The 20,545-nt window shown below is 35.9% G+C and overlaps 1 protein-coding gene across 2 annotated transcripts in view; it reads right to left on the bottom strand.

Moving 5' to 3' along the window:
* Positions 1-20,545, bottom strand: part of LOC111054652 (probable phosphorylase b kinase regulatory subunit beta) — an 80,227-nt gene that overhangs the window by 42,400 nt on the left and 17,282 nt on the right. For both annotated transcript variants that reach the window (XM_039423658.1, XM_039423659.1), the window contains exon 5: positions 5,022-5,160. In XM_039423658.1, the coding sequence (XP_039279592.1) occupies positions 5,022-5,160 (139 nt within the window). The remainder of the gene's footprint in view (positions 1-5,021; positions 5,161-20,545) is intronic.

Genomic DNA, 20,545 nt, shown 5'->3' with positions numbered 1-20,545 from the left:
TGACACTAGTTACGGACGAGCTGATCAAGGATATCATTGAGATTAAAAATAATCATTCTCATTCCCCTTCATGCGATCCCCTTACGAGCATGGAAGCGATTTCAAACTGTAATGGGATTTGTTCAACACCAACAAATTACACTTTTATTTCTGATTTAGACCGATATTGCAACAATGACGACAGTCTCATTATTCAGTCTCAAACTACATCTCAAGAATTAATGACAGAAAATGTAAAGCTGAGAAAGGAGATAGATACGTTGCGGGATCAATGGGATGATGCAGCTATGAATACATCTATAGCTAATGATTTACGTGAATTAGACAAAACTTTAACTGTTTGCATTGCGAGTACTCAGACTGAGCATTCAATGACGTATTTAAATGAGTATGAAGTTCGGTCTGGAACAGAAAAAGCGACTGGTAGGTGCGTCGTTGATGCTGAGACCCAGACTGGGCTTGATGTTGGAGAGGATCAAACAGGTGAATTTATACAAATAACCGATTCTCAAAGCATCTACACTCAAACAGAATCGTTCTACGGGTTGTCAACTACAAAATGCAGGCCAGATTGTGATGGTTTGGATATCATTCAAATCCGAGAACAAACAATAAGAACATTAAATGAAAATAACAATTCCCTTCATAAAGAGATCGAAGATTTGGAAGAGGAGATAATAAAGAATTATGACAGAATCAACGATTTATTGAGAGAATGTGATCAATTGAAGGACACTGTATTGCGCCTTGAAAATCAGATTAAGGAAATAAACACCAAGCAAAGCAGGGATCCTATGAATTCAAACTGTAGACGCCCTTTAACTTGTGAGTCTTTGGTACGGCAGTTGACAAAAGCAAAGAAACCAATCTTCTCAAACATCCGCGGTCACAATCAGAGCACACCTGTCATCATTAAAATATTCGCAGACAGCCACGGGAGAGGAATAGGAGATAGAATATCAAATAAATCTAATTCTCATGCCTCAAGTATCTTGAAGCCGGGAGCTAACTTCAGTGCGGTAACTTCCGAATGTCTAAAGGAAAGTAAAGAACTATCTCCAAATGACATGATAATTCTAATGGCAGGAACAAACGATATAGATAAGAATCCACAGAATAACCTATTGAACTCTATAAAAAATCTACTTCCAAAGCTAACTCATACTCGAGTTCTACTCTCTAATGTTCCACATCGACACGATCTCCATCCTACATCTCTTATAAATAAGATAGTAACAGAGACCAATAAAAAAATCGAATTAATAGCCAGACAGTTTAAAAATGTGGAAATGTTGGAAATGCAAAAATTGGGAAGAAGATTCCATACCCACCATGGACTGCATCTAAACTCAATAGGGAAACACGTGATCGCCGAGAAAATCATTAATCAATTTCTGAGAATTCAACAGCCGCTCCACTCCAGCAATGTCCCATCTACACAAGAGCACTCTTTAAACTAAAATCGCTCGACAATGAACATAATTCGGCCGAGGTTAACAATGAACCAAAGTTGATTAACTGTTCGGAATCTCCAATGAAGACAACTTTAATGCTCAGTTTAAACATTGCTGGTGTTGCAAAGAAAATAGAGGACTTCGATCTCATACTTCAGGAACACAAGCCATTAATTGTGACTCTTAGTGAACATTGGCTTCCGTTGAATAATAGCCAAGTATTAAACAAACTAAGTGAATATAATCTTGGTGCTTTCTACGGTCGCGAAGAGACAGCTCGATGTGGTGTATGTATTTTAATAAACAATCGTTATAACTTCTCTCGTGTCAAGCTGCGCGAAGATATAAAAGTGTTGTCAGTCGAAAAACTATTCGAGTGCATCGGGATTGAACTTACACTACAAATTGGGTGCAAGTCTTTAGTATGTGTTGCTATCTCACTGTATAGAACACCTGACAGTAATGTTGAATTTTTCTTTCAAAAACTTGAAAGATTATTTGATATAATTAAGAAGGACTCAAGAAATAAGCTTATTTTAATTGGAGGAGACTTCAATGTTGATATCCTGAGAAACACCCCGCAGACGATCGATTTCAAAGATTTAATTAACTCCTATGGGCTTGAGTTGTTGTTTGACCGAGTGACTAGGGAAACAACATACTCAGCCACATGCATCGACAACATTATTACAAATACACTCTCATATAAGTTGAAACAATTTATTCTAGATTTGAAAATATCAGACCACAAAGCTTTATTAATTGAAATCGATAAATGTCCCATAGAAAGGAAAAATGTGTTCTCCCTCAGAAGAGTCATTACCAAGCCTGCTCTCCAAAATTTCTGTCGCGACCTAGCACTAGTCTCTTGGGAAGGTTGTCTTAAAAGCGGATGCTGTGAAGAATCTTTTAACTATTTTTTCTCAAATTTCTATAAAATTTTTATCTCTTCTTTCCCTCTAAAATGTATTCAGGTTAAAAATGAGAAGAACAAAAAATGGTTAACAAATGGCATTAAAACCTCAATAATTAGAAAAAGAGAATTACTTGTTGAGTCCAGAACAAATAGGGATCCAGAGTTCTTAATTTACTTCAAAAAATACAAAAAATTACTGCGAAAGATCATTGATGCCTCTAAGAGAAAAAGCAATGATACTTATATTAACTCCAGTCGAAATATAAATAAAGCTACATGGAAGGTAATAAAGGATGAAATCGGTCATGCTCACATATCCTCCCAACCTATAGAACTGTCAATAGATAATAGAAAAATTTCAGAACCACTTCTGGTTGCTCAAGCTTTTAACAATTTTTTTATATCAATAGGACAAAGCGAAGAGGCAGATAATACTTTCTCTGGATCCAATCAACAGGTATTTGAACCCAACAGCCCAATGCTATCTCAATTTGAATTTTCTACAATCTCAGAAAAAGAAGTATTACAAATTATAAATAATCTTGAAACCTCAGTCACTGGTGGATGGGATGGAATCACACCTAAAGTAGTAAAATCAGTTGGGTTTTTAATCGGTAAACCTCTCACTCACATAATAAATCTGGTGTTTAAAAAAGGAATTTTCCCAGAAAAACTCAAATACTCTATTGTTAAACCAATATTTAGAAAAGGGAGTCCCACTTGTCCTGTAAATTTCCGCCTCATAGCAATTCAGACTATATTCTCTAAAATTATAGAACTAGCAGTTTTCCTCCAACTCAACAATTACTTTGAAAGTAACAACTTACTTTACAATAGACAATTTGGCTTCCGTAAAAGTAGATCAACAATGCAAGCAATATCTGAAGTGGTTGATAGCAGCCTCCGAGCATTGGATGGTTCGCGGAGTATAGTGGGTATCTTCTGCGATTTATCCAAGGCCTATGACAGAGTTAATCACAAAATTCTACTAAAAAAACTTGCTTATTATGGGGTTACAGCCAAAGCATTCGACTTTTTTGAATCTTACTTGACAGGGAGACGCCAAGCGGTAAGAGTTATTAACAATAAAGGGGTTATTATTGATTCGGACTGGTTGTTTCAACCCAATGGAATTCCCCAGGGAACAATACTGGGTCCAATACTTTTCAACATTTATGTGAATGATCTCCCAAAAAACTAGATTCCAAGGTCATTCTATTCGCCGATGATACAACAATTCTAGTTGAGGGCTCAAAAGGGGATATCCAAATCAAGACTCAAACGGCAATTTCAGACTTAAATCACTGGCTCAATGAGAATCACCTTAAACTAAATACCAACAAAACAAAAATTCTTCAATTTACAGCATCCCGTCGAACTTTAAACAACAATATACCTAACGTAGACCTATCAGGATACGATCAGTCAAAAGTGACGAGGTTTCTCGGGGTCGAGCTGCAGGATGACTTGAAATGGGGTGATCAGGTGCAGCGTCTCTTGCATAGGATATCTGCTATTCTGTTCTCGCTGAGGTGTGTGAGGGGAGCAGTAGGGTATAATTCCCTGCTTGCGATCTATCATGGCTATCTCATGTCTGTCATTCGTTACAGTTTGATATTCTGGGGTGGCTATGACACACACCTTGGGGTAATTTTCAGGAGGCAGAAAAGAGCTCTGAGAATAATCTTCAACCTCAGTTCCCGAACATCCTGTAGGCCTTATTTTGTGAGAGAGAGTATATTAACTTTGCCAGCCATGTACTTTCTGGAGATCATCACGTACGTTAGTAAAAATTGGAGGGCATTCTCATCCGTTCTACTTGATCATTCCTACAATACGAGGAGTGGTGGCTCAATCCTCGGTTACCCGGCACATAGACTAACCCTTCTGGAGAAAGGCCCACACTATTGCGCAATAAAAATCATAAATAGACTCCCCCATAACATTAAAGATTTTTCCAACTTTTCAAAGATGACCGGAAGGATAAGGAAGGTTCTGATAAAAAGAGCGCCATACACAGTGGATGAATGTGTGGATGTCTTGAGGGAAGAAAATTACATGTCATAGAATTATTACAGAATAAAAATTTCCTTTAAATCAACTGAAATTAATCGATTTCTTCCAGGGGGTGTTCTTTAGGACAGTGTTTTTCTTTGACGTCTCCTCTTTGCACTAATTGTATTTTTCTGTGTTTTTTTTTTATTGATTGTGACGATTCAATGTTGTGAAGCTTGTCTTTTATATGCAACTACTTGAATAAATGAAATTTGATTGATTGATTGATTGAAGACGTATTTTGAATATCAGAGTTGATTATTATAGAAAGGATGTCTTGACTGCTTGATTTTTCACCTTTTCAAGCTCAACTCAAGGGCTCCAGGGTTTATCTGCCTAGCACAGTGTTTATTTGACTCTGGTCAAAAAGGGAAGAAAATCTGTAATGGACATGGCCTACATGGTACCTGCCTCTTCTAGTACCTATCTGAATCGGATATTGGCCTTCATACATGCGATTATGACTCGGGTTTCTGCCTTTCCAAACAATCTGTGGTTTATTACACTCTTTGGAAGCATAGATGATCACAAAAAGATAAATTATGTTCATTATTTCAATAGATTTAAATTAAAAGAAACATTTGAATAGAACTTACCGCCATTCTGATCTTTACAAATAAGGTTTTTCAAGAGACCTTTGTATTCTTCAACTTGATCAGGAAGCGATTTGAAAACCCCATCGATTATCATGAAGAGGAAGAAAACTGGCCACTCACATTCAACATTTTCAAACTCCTGAAAACAAATAATTATTGTAAATCATAAGATAGCTGCATTAAAAGAATAATAAAATTGGTGGATAGTGATTTTTAAATCGATTTGAGTCCAAATCGATGAGACTTTGCCCACACTTCATTAGATATTCCTACATAATTTATGTAACATAAGAAATTCGTGAAAGTTTTCTTCCACATGTTTTTTGTAACAATAACATTGTATTAAGTGAAGGCCTACTTAAGTCGCAACTCATTTATCATACTCGTTATTTGAACAGTCAGGAAGAATAGCCAAGTTGAAATTTCTATTTTTTCAATTTATTTTGTTGGTGATCAGCTTCAAAGTCAGTATTTCATGATCCTGTTATAATGCTACTCAATACAATGACATAAATAATTTTATTAATGTGACTCAGTATTCTGTGAACAAATTTCTTAACATTATCATTCGGAAGTGATGGTGTGATAGGTAAAACACTTCAGCATATAGGCTATCATGTTTTGCATAAACCAACTCAAAATACATATTAATTTCATTTTCATTCACTAATTGATTGCAAAATGAATGAATGAAAGCAGAAGCCAAAAATCTGGTGTGGCGCACTCACACAACTTTCCTTGCCGTTATGGAAATTGATCAACTGAAGCTAGTGTTCCCGCGCATCTGAATTAGTCTACTATTCGAAAATCTAAGCCAGCTGGTGACAGGACAATAACGCTGCAGACACATGAAGTCTGCTATCTGTTCATAGTGAATGATTTAATAGAATCAACACTTGCCAACAGTTTGCAAATTAAATAATCTTATTTTCTCGAACTTCGAGCTTATTTCCAATTTTTGGTGAAAATGTTACTGGACATTAATTCTAGAGATTTTCATGCCCAATCTATTCCACTTGGAATTTTTTGTTTAAATTGTATCTGAAGCCTAATAATTGGGAATCTAGAATCAAACTTTGAGTAGATGGGGCGGAGCTCCTGAAATTTTCACATATATAGGACTAGTGGCAGTTGATAGAGCTTATCAATGACTTTTTTAGGTATAAATTTGATCAAAATCGTTGGAGCCGTTCTCGAGAAAATCGCGAAAAACCCTGTTTTTGACAACATTTTCGCCATTTTAGCCGCCATCTTGAATTGCATTTGATCGAAATTGTTTGTGTCGGATCCTTATAGGGGTAGGACCTTAAGTTCCAAATTTCAAGATATTCCGTTAATTTTTTAAGAGATGAGATATCGTGTACACAGACGCACATACAGACCAATACCCGAAAACCACTTTTTTGGACTCAGGGGACCTTGAAACGTATAGAAATATAGAAATTGGTGTACCTTATTTTTTTTCAGAAAGCAATACTTTCCTTACATATGGTAATAGGGCAAGGAAAGTAAAAATCAGACTATAGAATTATTCATCATAAATCAGCTGGCAAATGATTACACAGATGTATGGAGAAGCCAGTCTATTGCTGTATTTCCATAAGGTCTATAGTTTCAATCAGGTACTTGTGGATGAGAATTCTGCGTGAGGTCTACTGTTCACAAAACTACTAGTTTATGTATGTTACAATAAATCCAATGAATCAATAAATCTAATCTTGGTTCGGATTTTATTTGAGTGAAACTACAAACAAAAATTATACCGAAATTTATTGAAATGATTTAAATGTAAACCTCAATGGCACAGACGAATATTTACAGAGACATAGAATACAATAATAATTGATAGATTATAAGACTAGAGTCGAACTTTCTAGACTATTCCAGAGACGCTTCCTTGTTTACCACTCCTGTCAATGAAGCTTTGTTCTCGTATCATCCAGAAGTCCAGAACCTTCTAGTGATGAATGAGTAGGAGAGGGATAGAGTGAGACGGACAGAGAGAGGGTTTGGCTGATGTCATTCAGCTGGAGACAATGTTCCACTTCCTAGAACGGGAATCTGCAAATTGCGCCCAGCGATCAGAATGTATTTGGGCACTCACAGATTGAACGTAACAAAGAGAACGTCCGTGACGTCATCACAAATGATGCCATTTCACTCTCACTAGCAGCCGACATTACGTTCCGACTGAAGGAGCGAGATCCAAATTCACTCCAGTATCCTAAGGAAGCTTCAAGCAAAACACTACTGTATTATGACAACATATTAGCCAAGTCAATGAGATACATATTTCCATCCTATAATTACATTTTAAGTGATATTGAAAGATTGAGCTAGAACCATGATTGTACGAACAATATGCTAATAAATCGAACAATACGAAAATTCTGCTAACATTGAACCATGGGAAAACCTTCTTTCTGACCTTTTCAGCGACTCAACTAGACAGCCAACAGGAGATGAGATAGTAATCAATAATCAACGGAATAACACTTCATACACAGTTCACAGGAATACCTGGGAGTTACAATGGACTCTTTTCTGCGCTGAGATCATCATCCCAATGAATTATGTGGGAAACTGAGGAAGACCATCCACAGATTCAGGATTCTGAGGACACTGGTCGACAAGAGATGTCTAAGAGCTATCTACTTCTCTCTAGCACAGTCTCTCATGCTGTATGGGATTGTGGGATGGGGAGGTGCAAGCTTCTTGCACATAGAACCGCTCCTCAGGGTACAGAAGCTGATCATGAGGGTCATCAACCAGAAGCCTCCACGCTATTCATTAGACCAGCTATTCAATGAGTTTGACGTGATGGATCCAAGACAGCTTTAATCCAAGGAGATACTATGCAGATTACACAAGAGCCCAACAACATTTCAAACCAGAAACCACAACCACAACACCAGATACAGGAATCTTCTTATCACCAGTGTTGCAAGGAAGGCACTATACCAGAGACATTTCAATCATTTAGCATCAAAACTATATAATCTACTTCCTGCAAACTTTACACAGATTAATCATCCTAGAAATCTCAAAACAATAGTACACAATTGGTTGATGAGCAAAGGAAGACAGAACATAGAAAACATTATTTCAAACAACAACTAACCACCTAATGACTTACCAAACACTAACTAATTAATAATACGCACAAAAAAAAAGCAAACAAAACTACTCTAGAACATGGTACGCCATAGAGGAGTTGGTCAATTTCCACACAGAAAAAACTAAACAAGTAGAGGACACATTATAACAATTTTTTGTAACTAACTATTGTATGTAATTGTAATTTATCTAATATTTTGTATAATTGATAGTGTAGTTTTAGTTTTTTTTCTTGAGATATAAACATTTATATATATTCAATCATTCATTGAGATAGAGTCATCTTGAATGAATAATCTCGGTCAAATTGGTTCTAGCAGACACATTGTCTCAAACATTCATTCTAATGTTTTGACTTTCCATTTCTGAATTTTGTTTTAATGACTGCTCATTTTCTCATTCATGGTGACAGCCTGGAATAAGTCAATAATGTGCTTATTATAGAAAAGTTGATGGAGTGGTGTGGTTTTGACAAACCAAGGGATTCCCGGTCGTCAACCTTGTAAACATACTGTCAGAGCTGGAAATTCGATGTATTCATGATTTCAAAATTTGTCACAAGTAGAGCTGAATCAATGGAACACTTTTGGAGTCCAATAGAAAAGGAATGTTTGTTATAACGAGTAGCTCTGAAGATGGGGATTTTTTTTATTTTCCCTGATGCTATCAGAAGAGAAGGAGAAGAAGAGATAGCTGTGGGTACACGTACACCCTATTAACAAAAAGAGAGACACTTTCGGGGAGTTTATTGGTTTATTATACTGTCATGGATAGTGACAAGCACCATATTGACAATAGTCAAACAATGAAGAGAAAACAAGATATTGACACAAAAAACAACAATTTTGTACATGATAGAACAATTTTGTACATCATAACACAAATAACAAAATAACAAATAACCTATATCTAAGACCATACAACATTTATAACTAATGCAACATAATCATTCATTGGTCGAAGATACTTCGCCACTCATAAAAACATTTCTCTAATAGCCAACATTTAAGATTAGTCTTGAAAGAGTTTAGGGTTAGGGCAGCTTTAATATTCTGGGGTAAACAGTTAAACACTTTTTTGCCAATGTAATCTGGGTTGTGCTCATAAAACCCTGTCCTGTGATGTTCAACTCTGACTAAGCCCCTATATCTTGTATTGTGTTGATGAACATCCACACCTGTCAGCCAATCATCTTTCATTTTATAAGCAAAGATTGCCAGATGACACAAATAGAGACTAGGAACCGTCAAAATTCTATTATCTTTGAATAGCGATCTACACGAGAAATGGGGTGGTTTTTAAAATATTATTCTTAGGACTCTCTTTTGGGCACGGAAGATAGAGGCAGAGAATTTTGATCCTCCCCACAGCAATATCCCATAAGACAGTAATGACTCATAATATCCATAGTAAGCAGAGATCACTACCTCATGAACTAATACCCTCCTGAGCCTGGACAATGCATACGCAGCTGAGTTTAATCTCCTAGAAAGAGATTGAACATGAGAGGACCATGTTAATCCCTGATCCACAGAAACCCCCAAAAAACCCGTTGCATCAGAGGGTAGTAACCCTTTTGCCTCAACCTCAAACTCCAACTGATTCACAGGAAGTCTGTGGATTGAGAATTCAATGAAGGTTGTCTTGCCTATATTGACTTCAAGCTTATTTGCAGAGCACCACCTTGTAATTTCAGCAAGAACAGCATCACCAATAGCTTGCAATTCAACGACATTATTCGCCGAAACTAAGAAATTTGCATCATCAGCAAATAAAACAGACCTTCCTGACACATTACAAGGGAAATCGTTCATGGAAACAACAAAGGAACAACAAAGGGCCCAAGATTGATCCCTGCGGTACTCGCTTAGAGAGGGAACGTGGATTTGATTCAAAAATCTGGTCAATCAGCTGCCCCTGAGAAGCCCTCACCTCAACCACCTGATTTCTACCCCTCAAGTAAGATTCTACAAGACTCAGTAGATTGCCTCGTCGCTTTGAGAAGTCAGCCTTGAGGGAATGGATGATGGCTCTAATCTTCCATGAGACAAGTTTAAACAAAATTCTAAGACTCACTCTGAGGATAGGTCCTGGTGAATAACTCCAAATCCCTCTTCATATCACAGAGACTCTCTAATTCAAGATTTAACCAAGCTAGCTTCCTTGTATGATTTTTTGCTCTCATCCTCACCAATGGAAAAGCACAGATGAAGGCATCACCATACTTACTCATGAAGTAGTCCATCCTTTCATCAAAGGAACCATGGTGAACAATGATCTCAAGAACCTTAGACAAGACAGACAATAAACTAATGGGCCTGTAATCAGAAGGAGAGATGGGGTTGGGACCTTGTTTAAGGGAATCACAATTAAGAGCTTCCACTCATCAGGAAAAACAGATGTCATGAGGGAAGTGTTGATCAAATGGGTGAGGAAAGGAAGGATCAAAGGTAAGAGGATTTTCAGGAACTTGACTGGGATGCCATCTGCGCCAATAGCATTACTTTTTATTTTACTGATTGCAAGAAATACCTCTTGCTGAGAGACTGCAGAGGAGTAGAAATTATCATTTGGATGGATGTAAGGAGGGAATTGAAGTGGGCACGGGCTTGATTTCACTGTCAGATGAGCGGATATATTCATAGATCCGGTTTGATTAGAGATTTTTAATCAGGTTTCCGAAGCGGTCACAGCACCACATCTGCCCTTCTGAGAGTGACTGATGATATCCGCAGGGCTTTGGATAAAAGGTAGCTAGCCGTTTTAGTTCTAATGGATTTTAGCAAGGCTTTTGATAGCATTTTCCACCCTACTCTATTGTATAAGCTAAGGAGCTTAGGGTTTTCCAACTCCACTGTGGCATGGATAAGGTCTTATTTGCAGGGTCGATGTCAGTGTGTGAGGGTCGGGGAGTGAGGTAAATAGAGGCGTTCCTCAAGGTTTGGTCTTGGGTCCTCTGCTGTTCAGCATCTACATAAATGACGTGACTACTACTTTACTTACTTCTAAATACTACCTTTATGCAGACGACCTACAAATCTACAAACACTTCAACAAAACTGAATTCAGCATTGTCGTTGAGGAGGTCAATGCTGACTTGGCCAGGGTTATTGAATGGTCTACAAGTAATGGACTCGAAGTTAATGGGACAAAGTCAAAGGTAACTATGGTTGGCTACTCAAAACTCTTGAACGCATGAGACTTTTCAAATGGACCATACATTAGAATCAACAACGTTCAATTGCAGTACAGTTCAGATGTTAAAAATTGAGGACTTACTATGACCAAGACTTTGGACTGGACAAATCATGTGACCTTGACTTTCAATAGAGTCATTGCGGGCATTATGACTTGGAAGAAGATTGCTGACTGTATCCCTTTCTCCACAAGGATTATGTTAGTCAAGACTTTGATTTTTCCAATTTTTAACTACTGTGACATTGTGACTCTTGATATGACAGTTCAACTTTTACAGAGGATGCAGCGTGCCCACAATTACTGTGTACGCTTCATCTTCAACCTCAGACGTGATGACCATGTGATTGAATACTTTGACAGACTCAATCTCATGAGGCTGCATGATTGTAGGGCACTCCATGCTTTTATTTTTCTGCATAAGACATTAAAAACTGGAACACCTCAGTAAATTGCAGAGGATTTTCAATATTTGAGTGATATTGGTCAGGGTGGTACACGGCATGGTTCCCATCTGCTGGCTGTCCCAACTCACAGGACAGTCATGTTCAACAAGTCCTTTTTTTGTGAAAGGCTTGTCATTCACATGAATGATCTTAACGAAAGAGAAAACGCAAATAGACCAAACGTAACCAGCTTGACCAACATAACGGTTTAAAACTTCTACTGATCATTTTTTAGGTTATGTTTAGTGGGATTGTAAGGAGATTAGGTTATGTTTTATCAACATTATGAACTGTAACAAAGTACAGTAGATACAAAATTATTCATAACTTGGTAGGTTTATTCTTATAAATAAGTCCTTCTTTAGCAGAAGACTAATCAAACACAAATACATAATATTGATAAATTCGTTTAAAACAGAAAGTTGAAACGGTTAATAGTAGGCTATGATTAGGCTATTCATCACTGTACCAGGTAAGATTAAAATAATATTGCCTTGGCCCTATTTGAAATAATTTTTAGATTTTAAAATCTAAAATGTACCTTCAAAACAAGTATTGCTAATTATACAGAACAGTCACTTTTAATTTTAATAAAACCAAACGATTCCCCGATCTATGAACCGTGGCGAATAACTTACACTGGATAAGTAATAACGTAAATGCTTGTCACTTATAAATTTTGCCTATCCATACTCAGGTAGGCTACAACAAATCGGGACCTGATTAGGAAACTTAGATATTGTAATATTGAATAGGCTACCTACCCACTAAAAAATGTTATTGATAAAACATGTAAATAATAAAATTAGGATTATTAGAATCTGCTGTACTTTTCATCCTACAGAAAGAAAGGTGGAGTTAGGAATACAATAGTTATTAGTCAATCTAAAGATAAACAAAATTGATACAAACATATTTAATAGCCATTGAACAAGATCAAAATGTAATCTATATGCATCTTCTATTATCTCAATAGAGTTTATTGAAGTAGGGCAAGTAGCCCGTTGCATTTAAGGAGTTGATGGAGGAGTAGAATTTGGTCAGAATATTGAATAATACACGTTACCTATTATCTTGTAGTGAACAACTACAAGACTTAACCTATTTTGGACTATGTATCTAACCTTAACTAAATCTGGGAGAGGAATATAGCACAAGGTTAACTTATTTTTTCTTCTCCTATCATTTTGATGATGTACTTAGTGTATCAATCTATAAAGAATCAATCTTTCCTTTTTTCCTCGTTATAAGTTTTGCATTGTATAGCATGCTTTAAGTTGCATAAAAAGCTTCACGATATAACACCTGACTCCTGTCTCACTCAGGATTGAACACCTCAAATCGAATCCAAAAAATAGGTTTTGAGAACGGATTTTTAAAAGAATTATTGGAATATGTATGATACATGTAGCCTACTGTATTGTCATATAAACTCTTAGCAGGTCTAGAAACAGTTATTTTTCTTTTTTCAGAGAATAACAGGCTGATTGAGCTATGGTTGAAACTTTCTGCTGGGTCTATCTTGCTAGTTTATGGCTGGAGATCACCGTATCAAGTATCAGGTGAGCTTTCTTGTAATTATCAACCTATCAAATCATGTTTGTTTTCCTGTCGATGCTGTATAAAAATTACAAATTGCTTTCAATACCAATAATAATAGAGTTTCGCATTATCGTGTTATCAGATGGGCACGCTAAACTGTCGGTCTTGGCTGAAGTATGGCAGTCGTAAGGCCCATTGACGGCTTAAATATATTCAGGCGGTGAGACCTTCCCGCAAGAGACTCCCCACCAACAAAAGCCACACGAATCTACATTTTTAGAGTTTAGCATTCTAACATTACAATACTGCCTTGATCTCCTATAATTGGAGGCCGCCGGGAACATTCATAATTATTGTTGGTGTTTCCAAAACAAATTTTTGAAACAGGACCGTTCTTCATTGGTTGGTTCTGTAGATGTTCCCTACTGATTTTGTTTGTTAGCCTGGGTACACACGGGCCGGTAGGCCATTAATTTCGATTAGTTGAACGACTTCCATTCCGTGGAGTCAGTATTAGAAACCACACTTAACAACTAAGAAGTCATTAATCAGACTCAAAAAACGTTCATTGTAGAACTACTAACAAAGCTGGTCGCGCTCAAATTCAAATTTTAGGCCTATTTATTGCCCAAGACACATTATATAAAAGGATATTGTACAGGCACGGTGAATTTACATAAAAATCACAACTTAACACTTAACATAAAAAACTATCACATCATTCAATTCAACCTAATGCTAAAATACTGTTCAAGACTATAAAAACATTTCTTCAATAGGAACTTTTTAATTTTTCTCTTGTATTCTTTCTCAGGTAATTCCCTGACGGTAGGTGATTATAAAATATGCTTGCTCAGGCCTTAAAACTAGTATGACTAGATCTATAATAGTAAAATTCATTTCAGATCTGTAATCAATTCAGTGTGTAATGAGAGTAGACATTATTATAACTGGAAAATACATTTAAATTAGACTTCACAAACAACAAGCTTGCGTATATAAAAATACATGGTAAATTCATAATTCCCAGTCTTATGAATAAAAGCTTGCAATGAGTGAGAGGTGGTTCATTTCAAATTGTTCTATCTGCTCTTTTTTGCAATAAAAGATAGAAATAAAATATAGAAATTGGCAATTTTGTGTATTGGAATATGGGCTAAGTACACTCAACAGCAATTTTTCCATTTCTTAACCGAATTTGACTTTTGATGCATGTTTTTGGACCGCCTTAACGAGTCGAGAAGAATGAAGTGTAGTAAGATGAAATCTGAGCATTGTGTCAAAAGATATAAGAGTTTGAAATTTTGATCCTTGAGGTGTCCTTATGCGCGCCTCTCCACTAGGAAATGATGAAATGAAGTGCATCCAACGGATGATTCTCATAGAACATAATCTCATGAACTTCTGTCATTGTGCAGGACAATGTAGTTGGTGATGATGGATGAAGCTGAAAATTAGGTGTTTTTCACAATTCAAGGAGCATTGTTGTCAGGTTTACCTGGAAATCTATATGAGATGAAGCGCTCTACCTGATCTAAGATTATAAAGCACAAAAATGCTCCTAGAGGGATTTTGAATTATACATGTAAATGGTAACAATCGGAAGATATTGTTGATCAAAAACTAAAATTCATCAGAATTGATTTTTCTTTCAATTTTACTCATTTTTGAAAAAATAATAACTCAGTACTCATTGGAGATAGAGAGTTCCGAATGATCTCATTTTATCTGTAAAAAGGCGAGAGCCAATTTTTCTGTCTGATTACTGGATTTGGCAGAAATAGCTGAAAACAGAAAAATGAACCGAAAATACGAGGTTCTTGGGCCATTCTGTATCTAGCACAAGGAAATTTTGCATGAAGAAATTGGTTCTGGTCTTCTCTCATGTATCCAAATGATATATTAAAAAATCAGAACTACAATATTAATTGCAAGCACCAATGTATATAGTGACTGGACTATTGTGTGACAACATTTCTGTATAACTCATTACTTTTGTTATTAAGTGGTATTCCTTTTATTCCAATCGATTGCAGATTTTGAAAATAATTTATTTTATCTTCCATTTCAGGCACCAACATATATCACAAAGGCCGCAAAAACAGTTCATCGTGTATGTTGTTTCTCATTCTGCCAAGACAGTGAACATGTAATCCTTTAGTTTGACACCGTACACATCGTTTTACCATTACCATAGTATATTCCACTTCCATTGTATAATTTTGTACATTACAAAACATGTGTTCTGTCATGAATAATAATGTGTTTATGTAAATTAACAATTTATAGTTACTTTTGCAATGTTTCATATGTTTTGAAAAAAATTAAAAGGTATTATGTACTTCATTGGATAATTATTTTATACTAGCTGGCCCGGCGAACTTCGTACCGCCAAATAGTTAATGCATCTCATGACAAACTTTAGCTGGATGCACACCTTAGGAGGCGCTATGCGGCATCTTGCATCCGGGTGCTTCTTGCTTATATTGGTTTGAATGGAACAACTCACACACACTGAATCGGACATGGCGTGGAACGGTGTGATAAGGCAATCTCCATAAGATCAACACTTTGTATCACCAAGCCGCGCCTCCTCACGTGTGCTTAGTCTTAAGCTGCGTTACACCAAAGTTATTAACAAAATGTTGATAACTTTATCCTAATAGATTCTATTAGATTGAACAAAACTTTCATACACATGATGAACATATGTGTTTGTCAAGTTCCGTTCAATCTAATAGAATCTACAAGGATTAAGTTATTAACATTTTATTAATAACTTTGGTGTAAACGCAGCTTTAGCTTAATCTGATGCAATATATTTTTATGAAAATTATCCAACACTCAGTATTTACATTTAATGTCGGGGCACCGAGCTTCGCTCGTTATTTTTATTTATTGACTAGGTTACCCGGCGAACTTCGTACCGCCAAAAAGTCAATGTATCTCATGTCACACTTGACTTTATTTTGACAATCAATATTTTTATTTACATCTCAATACGGACTTCCTATGTGCTTAAAACTTTCGTTTGCATACCAGTAAACAATTTAATCACAGAGCGACGAGTTTATTACAGCTGGTAAGATCATATGCTAAATCATATTATCACAACATGATCTTTAATCATGATGATCAGTATTTTATATCTCATGGACTTCCTATGTGCTTAGTTGAACTGCGTTTACACCGGAGTTGATAACACAAGTTTTTAACATTTTTGTTATCAACTGATGTTAATTACAAAAGTCAATAACATAATGTTGAGTTGCGTTTACACCGGAGTTGATAACATGAGTTATTAATAAAAAGTTGTCAACTTGACTGAATCGACAGAAATTTCTCTTAACAAAAGTTAATAACTCATGTTTTTAACAGAAAATTCCTTGTTATTAACAAGATTTATGTTATCCATCGAGAGTCGGTAAAGATCAAAGGAAATGTGTTATGTTAATAACAAAAGCCTCTTTTATCACATTAACTTTTGTAATAACAGGTTACTATCTTCCCCGCAACCCCCTCGCCCAGCATCCCTACCCTACAACTACGGCTGTTCCCTAATGACTACAGCTGCAGTCGAAACACGTGACAAAGTTATTAACTTTTGTTGATAACAAAACTAGAAGCCAAAAGAAAATGTTATTAACTTATGTTGAAAACTTTTGTTTTAAACTCTGGTGTAAACGCATTATAATTTATTTACATTAGATCAGATGAAGATCATTATGTTAATGATCACACATGTTTCAATTTAAAGTATTTTGAAGACAATTTTTTGCTTTTTATTCCGGCTGTTATATCATATGAATACTCTCGTTAAATGAAATCATATAGAAGTCAATTATATTGATAACAAGATCTTGTTAATAACAAGGAATTTTCTGTTAGAAACATGAGTTATTAACTTTTGTCAAGAGAAATGTTTGACGATTCAGTCAAGTTAATAACTTTTTGTTAATAACTCGTGTTATGAACTCCGGTGTAAACGCAGCTTCAGTTGTACAGCAGTTTGTATTTGTAGATATAGTTGAATGCATCTTGCTGGGAATTGAATGGTATATCTCCTTGCTGCTTTTCCCGAGCATATTCTAAATTTACCAAGTTTGGGCGTCGTTCGCACCGCGGCATTATTACTTTACTTGTTGTGTAGTTGAGAAGTTGATATTGTGGTAATTATTCATATTGAATGAAAAAAGAAAAAAGACTAAGAAATTGTCAAAAAACCACTGATTTATTGATAATTAGAAAGACCGGTTTCGGTTATTACACCATTGTCAATCTCTGATAAACTAAAAAGCCTTTTAGCCTTTAAACTAAACCTTTTTAGTTTATCAGAGATTGACAATGGTGTAATAACCGAAACCGGTCTTTCTAATTATCAATAAATCAGTGGTTTTTTGACAATTTCTTAGTCTTTTTTCATTCAATTACTTTACTTGCCCTAAAACCATAGGTAAGGAAAGTATTGCTTTCCGAAAAAAATTTAAGGTACCCCAATTTCTAAATTTCTATACGTTTCGAGGTCCCCTGAGTCCAAAAAAGTGGTTTTTAGGTATTGGTCTGTATGTGTTTGTGTATGAGTGTATGTGCGTCTGTGTACACGATATCTCATCTCCCAATTAACGGAATGACTTGAAATTTGGAACTTAAGGTCCTTACACTATAAGGATCCGACACGAACATTTTCGATCAAATGCAATTCAAGATGGCGGCTAAAATGGCGAAAATGTTGTCAAAAACAGGGTTTTTCGCGATTTTCTCGAAAACGGCTCCAACGACTCTGATCAAATCATACCTAGAAAAGTCATTGATAAGCTCTATCAACTGCCACAAGTCTCATATCTGTAAAAATTTCAGGAGCACTGCACCATCTATGCAATGTTTGATTTTAGATTCTCAATATTATCAGGCTTCAGATACAATTTAAACAAAAAATTTCAAGTGGAAAAGATTGATCATAAAAATCTCTACAATTAATGTTCAGTAGCATTTTCACCTAAAATTGGAAATAAGCTCGAAATTCGAGAAAATAAGATTATTCAATTATTGCAAACTGTTGGCAACTGTTGATTCTATTAAATCATTCATTATGAAGATATAGCAGACTTCGTGTGTCTGCAGCGCTATTGCCCTGTCACCAGCTGGCTCAAATCTTAGAAAAGTAGACTTGAGATGCGCGGGAACACTAGCGTCAGTTGATCAATTTTCATAACGGCAAGGAAAGTTGTGTGAGTGCACCACACCAGATTTTTTTAGAATTAAAATTTTGTGAATCAGTAGAAAAAAAATAGAAAAACAGATCCACCGACGGCAGTTGGATGACGCAATGATTATAATAGCTGATTTTTATTTCTGTGTGTGGCCATCTCACAAATCTTCTTCCATAAGGACTACATGTAAACTTTGAAGGACCGTATAGTCCAGTCATATGGTCGTTTTTCAGGAAACAGCCCCGAAAGAATTTTTCTCGAAGGTTCTATATGTATTTTGGGGCGCTGAATTCGAATCTGAAATTTGCTAACACGCCAGAGGGCGTTTCACCCCCAAAATTTCTGACTTTTTTCAATTTTCCCATTTTATCTCGTAAACGTTGAGTTTCTCAAGAAAAATCATTCCTGACAAAATCAAAGAGAATAAAATCCTCAATAAATTGAGTGGTCGCGCAGGATTCTACCATTTTTGGTTCCGGAGCTACGAATTTTCAAAAAAGGGGTATTTTTGAGGGGTTTTCAAAATTATGCAAACCTATCACTTCCACCCTATACAACTTGGATATTTTCCTAGTATAGATAAAAAACCACACATCACGTGAAAGAACAATTCATTATGAACAGGATTCCTTAGGAATTTTCGAATTTAGTAGTGGGGGGAGGGTGAATATACCCAAAAATATAAAATCATGTCCTTCAGCAAAAATACAAATTTTTCATTATAATACCATTTCAAGGCCTTCTTAACAAAAAAGTACATATTTCGGCTGAAATCATCTCACGAGGGTTATTTTCTATGAGAATCACCCGTTAGAAACATTTGATTTCAGTATTTCCTAGTGGGGGGTACGTCATAAGAATACGTCAAGGATCAAAACTTTAAACACTTATAACTTTTGACAGAATGATCAGATCTCCTCGTACTACATCTCATTCTTCTCAGCTCGTTAAGGCGGTTCAAAATCATGTATCATAACTAAAAAATCCTCTTCTAGTGTATTTTAGCCCCTATTCAAATACACAGAAAAATGACCAATTTCTATATTCAAAACTGTGTATTTCGGTAATCCGGAATGTTAAAAAATGGTACTTGGTCTTGATTTGAAGAACAGAATCTCCTCTTTCGTGTGAGGTAAATGAATTTTGTAAAAATATAATCGTGAGGTAAGATACGTTTGATTAAAAAAATCGAGAAATTTGCGATATTTTCCTCATTTCCACAACCTTGACTGTTTTTCGATAATAAACAGTCATGCAAGACGACGTTTAAGGCAACGTAGCTTATAGAGCATGTAATTCTCTTTCATTTGAGACCAATCGCAAGTACTATCATGTATCTTACTCGTTTTAGAGACTCTTGAATAACAGTAAAATCGCAGAAAAATGAGAAAATGAAAATAATCATTTTTTCAATTAGCTGTAACTTTTGAACGGTATTGAAATTAGAAAGATTTATGGGAGCGGAAAGAGGAGAAAATTCTCTACAACCTTGACTACTTTTTCGTTTTTTTAACTGAAGTGTTTCACAAGATACGCAACTTTGAATCACCCTCCCCCCACTACTAAATTCGAAAATTCCTAAGGAATCCTGTTCATAATGAACTGTTCTTTATTCAAGTGATGTGTGGAATTTTATCTATACTAGAAAAATATCCAAGTTGTATAGGGTGGAAGTGATAGGTTTGCATAATTTTGAAAACCCCTCAAAAATACCCCTTTTTTGAAAATTCGTAGCTCCGGAACCAAAAATGGTAGAATCCTGCGCGACCACTCAATTTATTGGGGATTTTATTCTCTTTAATTTTGTCAGGAATGATTTTTCTTGAGAAACTCAACGTTTACGAGATAAAATGGGAAAATTGAAAAAAGTCAGAAATTTTGGGGGTTTTGGGGGTGAAACCGCTCTCTGGCGTGTCAGCAAATTTCAGATTCGAATCCAGCGCCCCAAAATACATATAGAACCGTCGAGAAAAATTCTTTCGGGGCTGTTTCCTGAAAAACGACCATTTGACTG

Source organism: Nilaparvata lugens, chromosome 3, assembly GCF_014356525.2.
Source record: "Nilaparvata lugens isolate BPH chromosome 3, ASM1435652v1, whole genome shotgun sequence".
Taxonomy (NCBI): domain Eukaryota; kingdom Metazoa; phylum Arthropoda; class Insecta; order Hemiptera; family Delphacidae; genus Nilaparvata; species Nilaparvata lugens.
The sequence above is the reverse complement of the archived record's forward strand: the minus strand, read 5'-3'. Positions and strand labels throughout refer to the sequence as shown.